General features: G+C 39.0%; 1 protein-coding gene across 1 annotated transcript in view; it reads right to left on the bottom strand.

The window, feature by feature from the left end:
- Positions 1–12771, bottom strand: part of TRAPPC8 (trafficking protein particle complex subunit 8) — a 108703-nt gene that overhangs the window by 66238 nt on the left and 29694 nt on the right. The window contains exons 5-9 of the mRNA XM_065398689.1: positions 12285–12438; positions 10955–11042; positions 5579–5835; positions 3399–3514; positions 1110–1260 (exon numbers count right to left, since the gene is read on the bottom strand). Of these exons, the coding sequence (XP_065254761.1) occupies positions 1110–1260; positions 3399–3514; positions 5579–5835; positions 10955–11042; positions 12285–12438 (766 nt within the window). The remainder of the gene's footprint in view (positions 1–1109; positions 1261–3398; positions 3515–5578; positions 5836–10954; positions 11043–12284; positions 12439–12771) is intronic.

Raw genomic sequence — 12771 nt, 5'->3', positions numbered from 1 at the left:
TTTGTGGTACTTAAGTCTTTGTTTTTTTGTAAACACAAAATTGGAGGTTAATGTCAGCATCTTGGGGAAATTCCAGTTATGTTAGGTTCTTCCTACACAACCACCTCCTCTACAATTCCAGTTGTTTTAACTCCCACCTTGCACCTCTCCCAAAATATGTTCATTTCCATGGGAACTGAACAGACTCCTATGTATAGTTTGTAAATATACACTTTTAACAGTTTGGAACCCTTGCAGTTGAAAGAAAGGTGCCATGTAAATTTAAGCTACTTTATATTACTGAAATGTTTGAGGTTATCTAAGTGAACTTTTCAAGTACAACTTATTATATGTATGTACGCATGCTACAAGTAAACCTATTAACAAACACTTATGCTTGCTGGAAATTAGTGACTCAAATTAGGCAACAGCTTTAAAAAAAACAGCAAGTGTGAGCACAAAGAAAAAAAATTTTTTTTAGTAATCCCATTAGTTACTAAATATTTAGGTCTGTATTCTTCTATTTTAGGAGCATGAATTTACGCATGAAGCTAAAAGGCAGCAACAGAAATTGCCTAAGGGATTTATATAGGCATTAACAGAGTAAAGCCCTCAAGAGTCTTAATAGGAAATGCCAGTATATTTGCTATACTAGTACATTGATAGTAATAATATATTTACTAAAAGCGCCAGATCACTAAATATTCTGTCAATTTGAAATCTTACAATCAAAGTAAAAAATACTACAATATTTAATCTTTTTTATCCATTTCAAAATAATTGAAAGAACTACTTTGCACATTACCATAAGAGAACTATTTAAATTTAACCTATACCAAAAGGAGGCTCTCCCTCATAAGTGTTTCAAGCTTTTTCCTACACATTTAAGTAGCAACAGTAACTATTCTCTACACAGAACTATGACAAATATTAAGGAGTGTGATGTGATTTTGTTAGATATTGGCATCCACAAAAAACTTGGCTATGTTTTCATATTTGGAGCCAATAAGATTTTTTTTTTTTAATTGTAGTTTCTTTTTGCTGTATATTGTTATCTAGAAGAAGTGTTAATGTTAAACAGATTACTATAAGCAATGCACAGAATGGTTATATTGCTGTAATGTACCAACCAGTGCTCCAGCTGCATAAAGCATTGCTTGATCATTCAAAAAGTCTTTCTTTGCTGTATGATAGCAGCTATACGCCAGTTCATAGTGTTGGACCAAGAAACACAAATCTGCCATTTTCCTGATTTGAAGCTCTGGTGCTTCTGGGGGATACCTATAAATACACAAAAAACAAACAATTTGTAACAAAAATACCATTTACATTTTAAGTGCCAATTTTCAAGACACAAACAAGATAGAGGCCAGTATAAAAAGAAAAACTGAAACATTAAAGGAAGAGTCATTCCCTGCCACTCATCCCAGCCTAGGAGGAACGAGTTGGCTGGATGTTTATATTAATTCCATGTTTGCACATTTTAGTGCACCTACTCAAACACAGTGAAGCCACCATCCTTCTGGCTGTGGACTGTATGAGACTTCCTTCAAACCTATCATTCACCAGCTGAAAGGGCCTGGTCCACACCTGAAACTTAGATCGACCTAGCTATGCCACTCTGAGCTGTGAAAAACGTTGCACTGTGTTCGAAAGTTAGGTCAACCTAATCCCCACTTGTAGACGCACCTAGGTTGATGGAAGAATTCTGTTAGACTAACTATCACCTCTCAAGGGGATAGATTTACTACAGCAATGGAAAAACCTTTTCCGTTGCTGTAGCAAGTGTATATGCTGCAGATGTGCTACTGTAGCACTTGTAGAGCAGACACAGCTTAGGTCAACAGCCAGGCCAAGGAAGTTTCTTTTATACTATGAAGTTGGCCTAAACAATGCAAAATGTTAAGTAGCTGCAATTGCAATTAGTCACCAAGATACATTAGCATTGTAATTCCAAATGGCTTTATTCTGGACCAGCAACAATAAAGGGAATGGCAGCTCCCTGTAATTCCCCACTGTCCAATTAAAGTAGTAAGGCTGCACACCAATGACTCCATAGCCTTTCCTCCCCTACACCTGTCCTAACTATGGGGTGCCATGAAAACCAAATACGTCTACTACTCCAGCTGTTGACCAAAGCTCAAAGAGGTGACATCAGAGAGTCCAGTCTCTCTTCTGCGCTGTGCCTAACACCATTCCCACTCTTATCAGTTTAGCCTGCATCAGTACATTTACAGGCCCACGTTAAACCAATAGCCAGTTAGAAAAAAAATGCATTTGGCCATGCCAGTTTTTAAACCAGTGCAAATTCTACTATGAATAGAGGCATATGAAAGAGCAGTCCTGAGCAGCATCCACACACAGCATGGTGGTAAGAATTCCGGTATATTCACAGCTCCTTTCCCAGTTTCAGGTCACAGGCATTACTGGACAGCAAGACTTTACACCTCTCATAATTGTCTATGGCTAATATGTTTGGTCCTCTGGTAAAACTTCCAAGTTCCTGTGTGAATGTGTTAGAGAGACCAATATATTTTGGGGAGGGAGAATTAAGAGGAGAAAATCTGGGAGAAGGTAGAGAACCCAACCTGGCACTGGGTTCTCTCTTTTTATACCTTGGCTAGTTGGCATCCAGTAACAGCTTCAAGCTCCGTGGCTAGGGACAGGTGTTTACAGGGCAATGCTTGTCCCTAAATTTCCGCTTGTGAGGATTATCTGCCCTCATGCATTAGTTTCATGTTATAGTGCTCAAAAAAGTTGCTTTGGTTTACCTTCTCTCTCTTTTAAGTCCAAAAGGCTGTGTGGACATTCATTTCAGCCCAAGCCAGGCTTATTTTGGTTTAGCTTCCATGTTGATTAGGAACAGGTTTAAGATAAAATGGAATAAGACACTTACACTAAAATAACTATGTCTACAAATGGGTTTACACCATTTTAACTAAAACTATTTAAAAACTGATTTAAGTTAAACTAGTGCAATTTTTTGACAAGGCCATTGCTAATCTAATTTCTCTTAAGATGTGTTCCTGCCTCCTTGTCCATGGACATTTTTTTGTAAAAGCATTTGAAATAAGGAAAGTGTAAAGGCTGTGTTAGTAAAGCTGATTTGTTCAAAAACAAAACTTCTTTCACCCTCTGTATTAATTCAGGTTCGGAAAAAAGTTTAAGACCAAATAAAATTCTGCTATGCTTTGTTTTGCCCAAGTTCATAAATTTTTAGTAAATATATCAGCAATTTTGCTAAATTTTGTTGATGAAAGCTATCTACAGTACATTCATGTTACCAAATTTTTGGTCAAGTCAGCTTTAAACTAAGACCATTCTGAAGATATAACCTGTAATTAGGGAGCTTCCCCAAATCAAAATGTTTAGTATTTTCACTAAAACTTACAAAACGGAAGATTAATAGTTTTACTTACAACAAGCCAGATGTATTTTTCAGCTCATTTATGCTTTTCTCTGGAACTTTACTGCCACTAAACCATTTTTTTGTTGCAGAAAATAGTGATCGACTCAAACCTTTCCTGGATATTAACTGGAGGAGAAAATTACAACAAAACAATGATGTTACTGAATTAACTGCAACATAAAGCATGAATTCCTTTAACAGAAACAGTAAAAATTGTCAGTACGCTTTACCATGGCCAATCTGGTGGTGAGGAGAAAGATTCATTCCCCGACCAATGAGAAAGGAGCGACTACCTTAACGCCCTCTGAAGATCATGATTAAAACCCTGTATTTCAACTACTTTCATGGTTGGGAATAGGGGTGCTGCTCAGCCTGCCGCAGTGAAAAGATGGCTTTCATTGCCCAGACATGGGCTCAAATAGCCCTCCCTCCCTGCTTCCAGTCACCTGGAGAGGGGATGGGTCAGCGTCCCCACGCTGACCTGGAATAGGGCTGCCTCCATGTTGCAGGTAACAGGTTGGCTTTCTAGTCGCCCTTAACGGGGGCAACACACCTTCTCCGCTAAACCTGCCAAAGGTCCCCACCACATAATGTGCAGTGAGGTCATTCTGTGTATCATGAACTAACTCTTGAGCTTAATCACAGGACTTAAAGGGTTACAGAGGGCAAAAGAAGGGTTTGGAGAGGAGCAATATTTCTAAAGAAATTAAACTTAAAGACTAATACAATGGCATGGTTTAGCACTGAGACATCAGGAGTTACAAAGGTAAGTTACAAAGGCACACTCCAACTCCTTGTGCAGATGCATTATGACTTTTAGCTACTTGTGAAGTAGTTTGTGCTCATGTAACAGTATCCTAGGTTATGTGGGAGGAATCTTCAAGTACTTGTGGTCCTTATCGCAGGTATCTAAAAAACAAAAATGCAACCCTTTCTTCCTTCTCAGGAAGCAACATAAGTAACTTGATTACTGTGCGTATAGACCTTAATCTATTTGGTATTCATATGGTCTTCATCACCATAATATCTTTGCTCCTTTGAGAGAAAGAATTGTAAAGAGGAGGTGTGCATTTCGTTCTCAAGGCAGCGAGATCTAGTCACTTTGATTTCTGAGAGTAACTTTCAAGCTCTAGGTTCAGCTCCTGTGGAAGTTCTGCCTCCTGCACGTGAGCTGCCTCCTGTTGTTCAACACTTCCCATGTGCTATCATGGGAAGTAATGGATGCTGAGGGAGAAGCAACTTCTCAAGTAGCTAGATCCAATCCCATGGAGACATTTGAATATCAGGAGAAGAGAGCAAGCACTTGAAAAATGTGGTTACTGTAATTTATCTTAATAAGCAAGAAAGCTGCTGCACTTTGTCAGTTGTACATATCCCTCTATTTCTGAGAGAGGCGGAATCACTACTAGGTAAGAGTTGAAAGGAAGCCTGGAAACCTCTGCCCTGATCAAAGCAAACAGGAAGGGGCACAATATTCTGGCCAGTCACAGATGAAAGTAAATGGTTTTTGGTCATCATTGCTATTGAGCATTCGTTTGCATTGAGAAGTCAAAGTATCTCAAGGCTGAGGAAAAAAAAATACCTCAGTGTCTTAAAGTACCTCCTGGCTGAGGCATATGCCCTTGATAGTGGAGAAGTTACTGGCTTTGCTAAAGTAACTAAATTAGATTACAGCTATGCTATCACCACAGTTGCTGGTGTACAAATAACTGTTTTGGCATGATTTTACACCATGCCACACGTTGAGTCACGGTTAAAATTTACAGGACTTAGTTTCAGTTCAAGTTGGATGAGGGGAAATAATGTCTCTGTGATGCACTGCACAGTCCAAAATCAGATAAAGTGTTTTTAACCTAAAGAGTTAAACAGACTATTGGAAGTTATAGGTTAAAATATTTAAAAGCCTACTTTTATTATTTTTTCAAACATGCAAGTACCAAACCCTGACATTACTATGAAAACAATGTGTTTTCATATTCATGTTTTAGTTATACACACCAACCACTAATAAATCAAATTTGATGGGGACATAAGACTGAATAATCAAAAATTTTTAAAAATAATTCAGATATGGAGGGACATAATCCTATTTTAGATAAAAAGTCTTTTGGATATTCAGATCCATGCTACAAAAGATTCAGCGCACCACCTTTATTAAGTAGGCAAAAATTGTTTTACTGAGCGACTTACCTGATCATTAAGCTGTCGAATTGTTTTCTCTATATGCGGCAAAAGCCCCCTAAATGTGAACTCCTGTATGAATTGTCTAATTCGATCATGATCTGTGAGCGTTAAACATGCACCATGAGGCATCCCAGAACTTGTCTTCTTTGATTCATGCAGTGATGAAGTAGTCTTTATGTAATCAGTGCCATCAAAACTGCTACTAGTATCACTGAGATGATCCAGCTGAAGAGGGTGAGCCTTAAAGTTATTTGATAAACCATCTACTGAAAAATAAAAGGTTTTATTTCACTAGTTGTGCATTCAGTTATTTCCTGAAAACAAAAATTTAGATTAAGTAATCTTTACAAGCTTATGTTATAGCCTGTTACACATACTCTAACTTCCCCTATCCAAAGCTTTGTTAAATGCATGTGTATGATTAGTTATTCACATAATTAGTTGTGCCAACTTGTAAATGAAAGCTGTTCTCCTAAAACTGTGGATTGACCAGATGGTGCAATGTGCTCTATTGACAAAGACCTAGAACCCTCTTGAAAGCTCTGGCCAAGATGGGAGAGGAGGAGCAAAGTGATTTAAGAACATTAGAATGTCCACACTGGGTCAGACCATCTAGCCCAGTATCCTGTCTTCTGACAGTGGTCAGTGTCAGATGCTTCAGAAGGAATGAACAGAACAAGTCAATTATCGAATGATCCATCCCCTGTAATCTAGTCCCAGCTTTCAGAAGTCAGAGGTTTAGGGACATCTTTGGGTTGCGTGCCTGACCATCTTGGCTAATAGTCATTGATGGACCTAACCTCCCTGAACTTATCTAATTTTTTTTAAAAACTCAGTTATACTCTTGGCCTTCACAACATCCCCTAGAAACAAGTTCCACAGGTTGACTGTGCATTATGTTGGGTTATTTTAAACCTGCTGCCTATTAATTTCATCGGATGACCCCTAGTTCTTGTGCAATGTGAGGGAGTACATAAGAGTAAACTTCCACATTCACTTTCTCCATACTATTCATGATTTTATAGACCGCTATCATATGCCCCTTTGGTTGTCTCTATCATATGGTCCTTTAGTCACCTCTCTTCTATGCTGAGAAGTCCCTAATCTCTCCTCAAATGGAAGCCACTCCACACCCCTAATCATTTTGTTGCCCTTCTCTACACCTTTTTCAATTCTAATGTCTTTTTTGAGATATGTGCAGTTCAGTCTCCCTATTATTCAAGGTGTGAGTGAGCCATGGATTTATATAGTGGCATTATGATATTTTCTGTCTTATTTATCTCTTTCTTAATGGTTCCTAACATCGTTAACTTTTTTGACCACCACTGCACACTGAGCAGATGTTTTCAGAGAACTATCCCCAATGACACAAAGATCTCTTTCTTGAATGGTAACAGCTAATTTAGACTTCATTTTATGTGGATACTTGGGATTATGTTTTCCAATCTGCATCACTTTGCACTTATCATCATTGAATTTTATCTGCCATTTTGTCACCCAGTCTCGTGATGATCCCTTTGCAATGCTTTGCTATCAGCTTTGGAATTAACTATCTTGAGTAATTTTCTATCATCTGCAAATGCTTCCACCTCACTTTTCAGTCCCTTATCCCGTGACTTTTTACTTTGTTCAAAAGCCTTTGGTGAGGGACCTTGTCGAAGACTCTCAAAATATCCAGGTACACTATACTGACCACATACTTTTTGACTCCCTCAGAGAATTTTAGTAGTTTGGTGAGGCATGATTTCCCTTTGTAAAAGTCGTGTTTACTCTTCCCCAACCTATCGTATTCATCTAGTAGCAGGCATCCTTCAGTCTCGAGAGACCATGGATATGCGCCCCTGAGAGGTAAAGAATTTACTCCGTTGGTTTTACTGCAGCCACAAATGTGGCTGAAGAGACCCACAATCTCTGCCACATCTGTCACATTTAAAGGCGATGTTTCGAGCCTTTGGGCTCTGCCTTCTGCAAGCTCTTTTCTCCACTGCTTAGCTGGACTGTTTCCTCTCATAACTCTGGAGACCTTTGGTAAGCTCTTGTTTCCAAAGGCTGCGGTCTTGTGTGATCTTCCCATTTGTCCACATCCACGTCCATTTCTTTGAGGTCTCCCTTGCAGACAGCCTTGAAACACAATGTTGGGCATCCTTTGGGTCTTTTTCCAGATGACAATTCGCCATAGAGGAAATCCTTTGGGATGTGCCATTCACTCATTCGGCACACATGCCCAAGCCAGTGGAGGAGTCTCTGTTTGAGGAGTGTTTGCATGCTGGGTATGCTGGCCTGTTTGAGCACCTCAGTGTTGGTCACTCTGTCCCTCCAAGAGATTCCAAAGATTCAACAAAGGCAACGCATATGAAAGCTGTTGAGCCTCTTTTCCTGATGAGAATAACATCCACGTCTAGCTCCCATACAAAAGTGTGCTGATAACACATGCACGATAGACAGATCTTTGTGTGTTCTGTCAATCTGTGGCTCTGCCATACCCTCTTGTTCAGTATAGACATTGTTGCGGTGACTTTTCCAAAGTAGATGTTGAGTTCCATTTCAAGTGAAAGGTTGACTGTGATAATGGAACTCATTCACCACTTCAAAGTTCATAATTGTTGATCTTGATGGACGGTGCTTCCTCTACTCCTTGGCACATTATGTTAGTCTTTTTTAGGTTTATAGTAAGCCCAAAGTCTTGGCAAGCTTTGGAAAAACTGTCCATTAGGCTTTGAAGATGAGCTTCCGTGTGGGTTGTCACTGCTGCGTCATTGGCAAAGAGGAGGTGTTGGATAAGGACCTCTTAAGTCTTTGTTTTAGATCTGAGACTTGCAAGATTGAACAGCTTTCCATCCGATCTTGTGTGCAAGTAGACCCCCTCAGTTGAGGAACCAAAAGCTTGTTTCAGTAGCAGGGAGAAAATCCCAAACAGAGTTGGGACAAGTACGCAACCTTGCTTAACTCTGCTACGAATCTGGAAAGCCTCAGAGACTGAGCCATTGTATTGGACTGTGCCGTACATGTTTTCATCTATGTGTCTGATAATTCTGTTCTTTACTATAGTTTGAACCAATTTGCCTGGTACAGCCTATAATTGCCAGGATAGCCGCTGGAGACACTTTTTTAAATCACTGTTACATTAGCCATCCTCCAGTCATCTGGTACAGAAGCTGATTTAAGTGATAGGTTACATACCACAGTTAGTAGTTCTACAATTTCATATTTGAGTTCCTTCAGAACTCTTGGGTGAATGCCATGTGGTCCTGGTGACTTATGACTCTTTTAATGTATCAATTTGTTCCAAAACCTCCTTTACTGGCATCTCAATCTGGGACAGTTCCAAGCCAGTCTGTTTAGGTAACAAAACTGAGGGTATGTGAATCTTCATGTCCTCTGCAGTGAAGACTTATGCAAAGAATTAATTTAGCTTCTCCCCAATAACCTTGTTTTCTTTCCTTTAGCATCTTGATCGTTCAGTGGCCCCAGTGATTGTTTGGCAGACTTCCTGCTCCTGATGTACTTAATTTTTTTGATGTTAGTTTGTGTGGTGTTTGCTAGTTGCTCTTCAAATTATTTTTTGGTCAGCTTAATTAAAAACTTTTACACTTGACCTGGCAGAATTTATGCTTTCTATTTTCTTCACTAGGATTTGACTCCAATTTTTAAAAGATGCTTTTTTTTTTTTTTTTTGCCTCTAAGCACCTCTTGTACTCTGTTTGGCCATAGTGGCATTTTTTTGGTCCTTTTGTTTGTTTTTGTTAACTTGGGGTATACATTTAGTCTGAGCCTGTGTTATGGGGTTTTTAAATAGTCCCCATGCAGTTTGCAGGCATTTCAACCTTGTGACTGTTCCTTTTAATTTTGTTTAACTAGCTTCCTCATTTTTTGTAGTTCCGCTTTTTGAAGTTAAATGCTACTGTGGTGGGTTTCTTTGGCACTTTTCCCCCTACAAGGATGTTAAATGTAATTACATTATGGTTGCTATTACTAAGCGGTTCAGCTAATGACCTCTTGGACAAGATCTTGTGTGCCACTTAGGACTAACTCAAGAATTGCCTCTTCCCTTGTGAGTTCCAGGACTGATTTCTCCAAGAAGCAGTCATTTATGGTGTCTAGAAATTTTATCTTTGCATCCTGTCCTGAGGTGACATGTTCCTGGTCAATATGGAGATAGTTGATATCCCCTATTATTATTATTGGTGTTCCTGTTTTTGTAGCCTCTCCTCTCCCTGAGCATTTCACAATTACCATCACCATCTTGGTAAGGTGGTGGGCAGTATATTCCTACTGCTATTTTTTTTTATTATTCAAGCATGGAATATCTATCCAGAGACACTCTATAATACAGTTTGATTCATTTCAGATTTTTACTATATTTGACTGTTTTCTTTCACCTAGTGCCAATCCCCCACCAGCATGACCTACTCTGTCATGCCTATAGATTTTGTACCCTGGTATTATGTTCCATTGATTATCATCATTCCACCAAGTTTCTGTGACGCTTATTATATTGATACCCTCTAATACCAAGCACTTGAGTTCACCCAGCTCAGTATTTAGACTTCTCACATTTGTATACAATCACTTATAAAAATCTGTCAATATTTAGTTGTCTGGCTTCATGTGACCTAATTGAATGAGACTCATTTTGTGAACTTCTATCCTCTTTTTTACTAGGATATAGAGTACCCACTTCAATAAATTCTCCCTAAGGGATGTCTCTGTCCAAACTGTGTGCTTCTCCACGTGTCAGCTTTCCCCATTAGGCTAGGGGAAACTCTTGTTAAAAACTCCAATACAACCTTTTTAATTTTACCTGCCAGCCATCTAGTTCCATTTTGGTTTAGGTGGAGTCCGTCCCTCCCATTCTTGAGCTCCACAACTTCCTGAAACAGTGTGTTCCAGTTTAATTTCATATTGTATGAAAAAAGTATTTTATCGGTTTTAAATTTCTCACCTTTTAATTTCACTAAATGCCCCCTTGTTGTGTTATGAGACAAGGAGAGCAGAAGTTCTCAATCTATCTTTTCCAGACTAGGCATTATTGTATATAATTTCATGTCCCCTCTTACTTGTCTCCTTTCTAAGGTAAACAATCCCAAACTTTTCACTCTTCTGATGTGAGTTTTTTCCCCAATGCTCTTTGTCATTCAACACTTCTGACATCCCTCTAGATCTGCAATGTTCTTTTTGAGATGGGGTGACCAGTAAGGCATGCAGTAGTCCAGATGAGGCCACACCACCAAAGGCATAATATATTCTTTACCATCCCATTCCTTGTGCAATTTAACGTTTTGTTTGTTTTATACTGAGACAAGACAAATGACATTTATATTTTACTTTACATGTCTATATTAACATTACAATTTTGAACAAAAATTAAAGTTACAAAAATACCTTGGATGTCATTATCTAAGCCATCTGATATTAAGTGGTCAGCATTCTTATTTGAAATTACAGTATATGGACCATCATCATAAGATTCCTACCAGGAAAAACAGAGCATTAGCACAGCCAGTTTTTAAAAAGCTGTTGGCAAATCATTAGCAATTCCTGTCAATTCTTCTCACAGAAGTTTGATTCTTCAGATATTACATTTTAGGAAGCAGTGTCAAACCATATTTTAAATGGATGCTCCTCTTACAAGTTAGCTTTTCAACAGCTAACTCTTAAAGCTTTGAGAAATTGCCTGGAAGTATGAAACAAAAGTCAGAGAATCAGGGGCAGATGAGAGATTCAGAAAAGGTCAATTCATGACAGCTGGACCTCTCCAAGTTAGCTCATTAGAAAATCGTCAGATATTTTAGAGATGTTATATCAAATAGAGCAGAGGAGGTAGAAACAACTTCAGCCTTCAGTGGCAGAGTGGCTTTGACAACAGTTCCGTTAAATTTCAGGTGCCACCATATATTTAGCAGGAATGGGGGAGGGACTCCCCAATACACTTTAGTCAAAGACTTTCTATCAGTGAAGATAGAGCAGGGAAAGAGGTGTCACATCCCCAAAGGAGAGGAGCTGTTTTCAGTGCAGGGATCCCTCTGCATCATAGGTTCTTTGGCTGTAAAGATCTACTTCTCAACAAACTTGTGATGAAGAGGATGCTAAATACTTCAGAGACTGACATGCACCGCTATTAAAGTCCTGACATCAAAGGCAGATAGACCCTATCAGACTGGTTGCAAGACCTCATCACTAAAGAAGCACTTACTTGTTTCCTCTTGGCCTCTTTTTGTTCACTCATTTCCTAAAACACTTTCAAAATCTTCAACTGAGGGGAAGAAAGTTAGCCTGAGGAAGCTTCGAGAAAGCAAGAATGTGTAAAGTGCTTACGCTGTTAACTACCTGGAGCTGGAGGGCAAGAATAACTGGATAAATTCACAAAGTGTAGAGGTTATTTCTCTTGGTGCTCAAGGATTCTACTATTCCAATAATCGATTTTATATATTTAAAGTGGTACATAAGCAAAAGTCCTCTAAATGAAGATTGACCTAGTGCCCTCAGAAACAAAAATACTGTGTGTGTGTCGGGGGGGGAGGGGGGTGTGAGGAGGAGACGGACAATCTTATGCTATTGTGTTTGGGAATACCTTGGTGAATGATCCATCATGGCACAATTCCACAGGAATAGCACTACTAATACAGAGCCATGACAATTGCAGAAACAAAGTTAGCCAACATGATTACAATAGTCATTACAGTGTAGGTTTCAAACATTTTTGAACACATACCTGGTTTTGGATACTGTTTTTCTGGAGATACTGACTCCAAGGATCTGGTATTTGTTCATCTGCTCCCCTGTTAGATCCTCGAGAATTTATTTTAAGTAAATAGCAACCCTGAGTTCCATATCTCTGTTTCATTTCTTCATATACTGAGTCAGCTCTGAAACAGAACATCTCAAATATAGTCAGTTTGTCTCAAACTGGAAGTAGCTTTCTTGAAGCACTTTCTTAAAAACAGTGTTCACAGATGTCCTGTCAGACAAGAGTTGTAGAAAAGAAATGTAGTTTGCAAGTTTTCTACTGTATTGCTTGCAAATCTCACATCAGCATCTACAAAACTCTTCCCAACACTGTGTCTGCTACTTTCCCAGGCACGCTTTGTATAGCCGTTCTCAGCAGAGACAGAGAGGAAGCCAACACAGCAGAACTCCAGTGCAAAAACACTTTACCCCTGGAAGGTGTGCAAAGGGAAACTGACTAGATCTAACTGCTA

The sequence above is a fragment of the Emys orbicularis genome, chromosome 2 (genome assembly GCF_028017835.1).
Source record: "Emys orbicularis isolate rEmyOrb1 chromosome 2, rEmyOrb1.hap1, whole genome shotgun sequence".
Lineage (NCBI taxonomy): Eukaryota > Metazoa > Chordata > Testudines > Emydidae > Emys > Emys orbicularis.
Note: the sequence above shows the minus strand (reverse complement) of the source record. Positions and strands in the feature narration are given on the sequence as shown.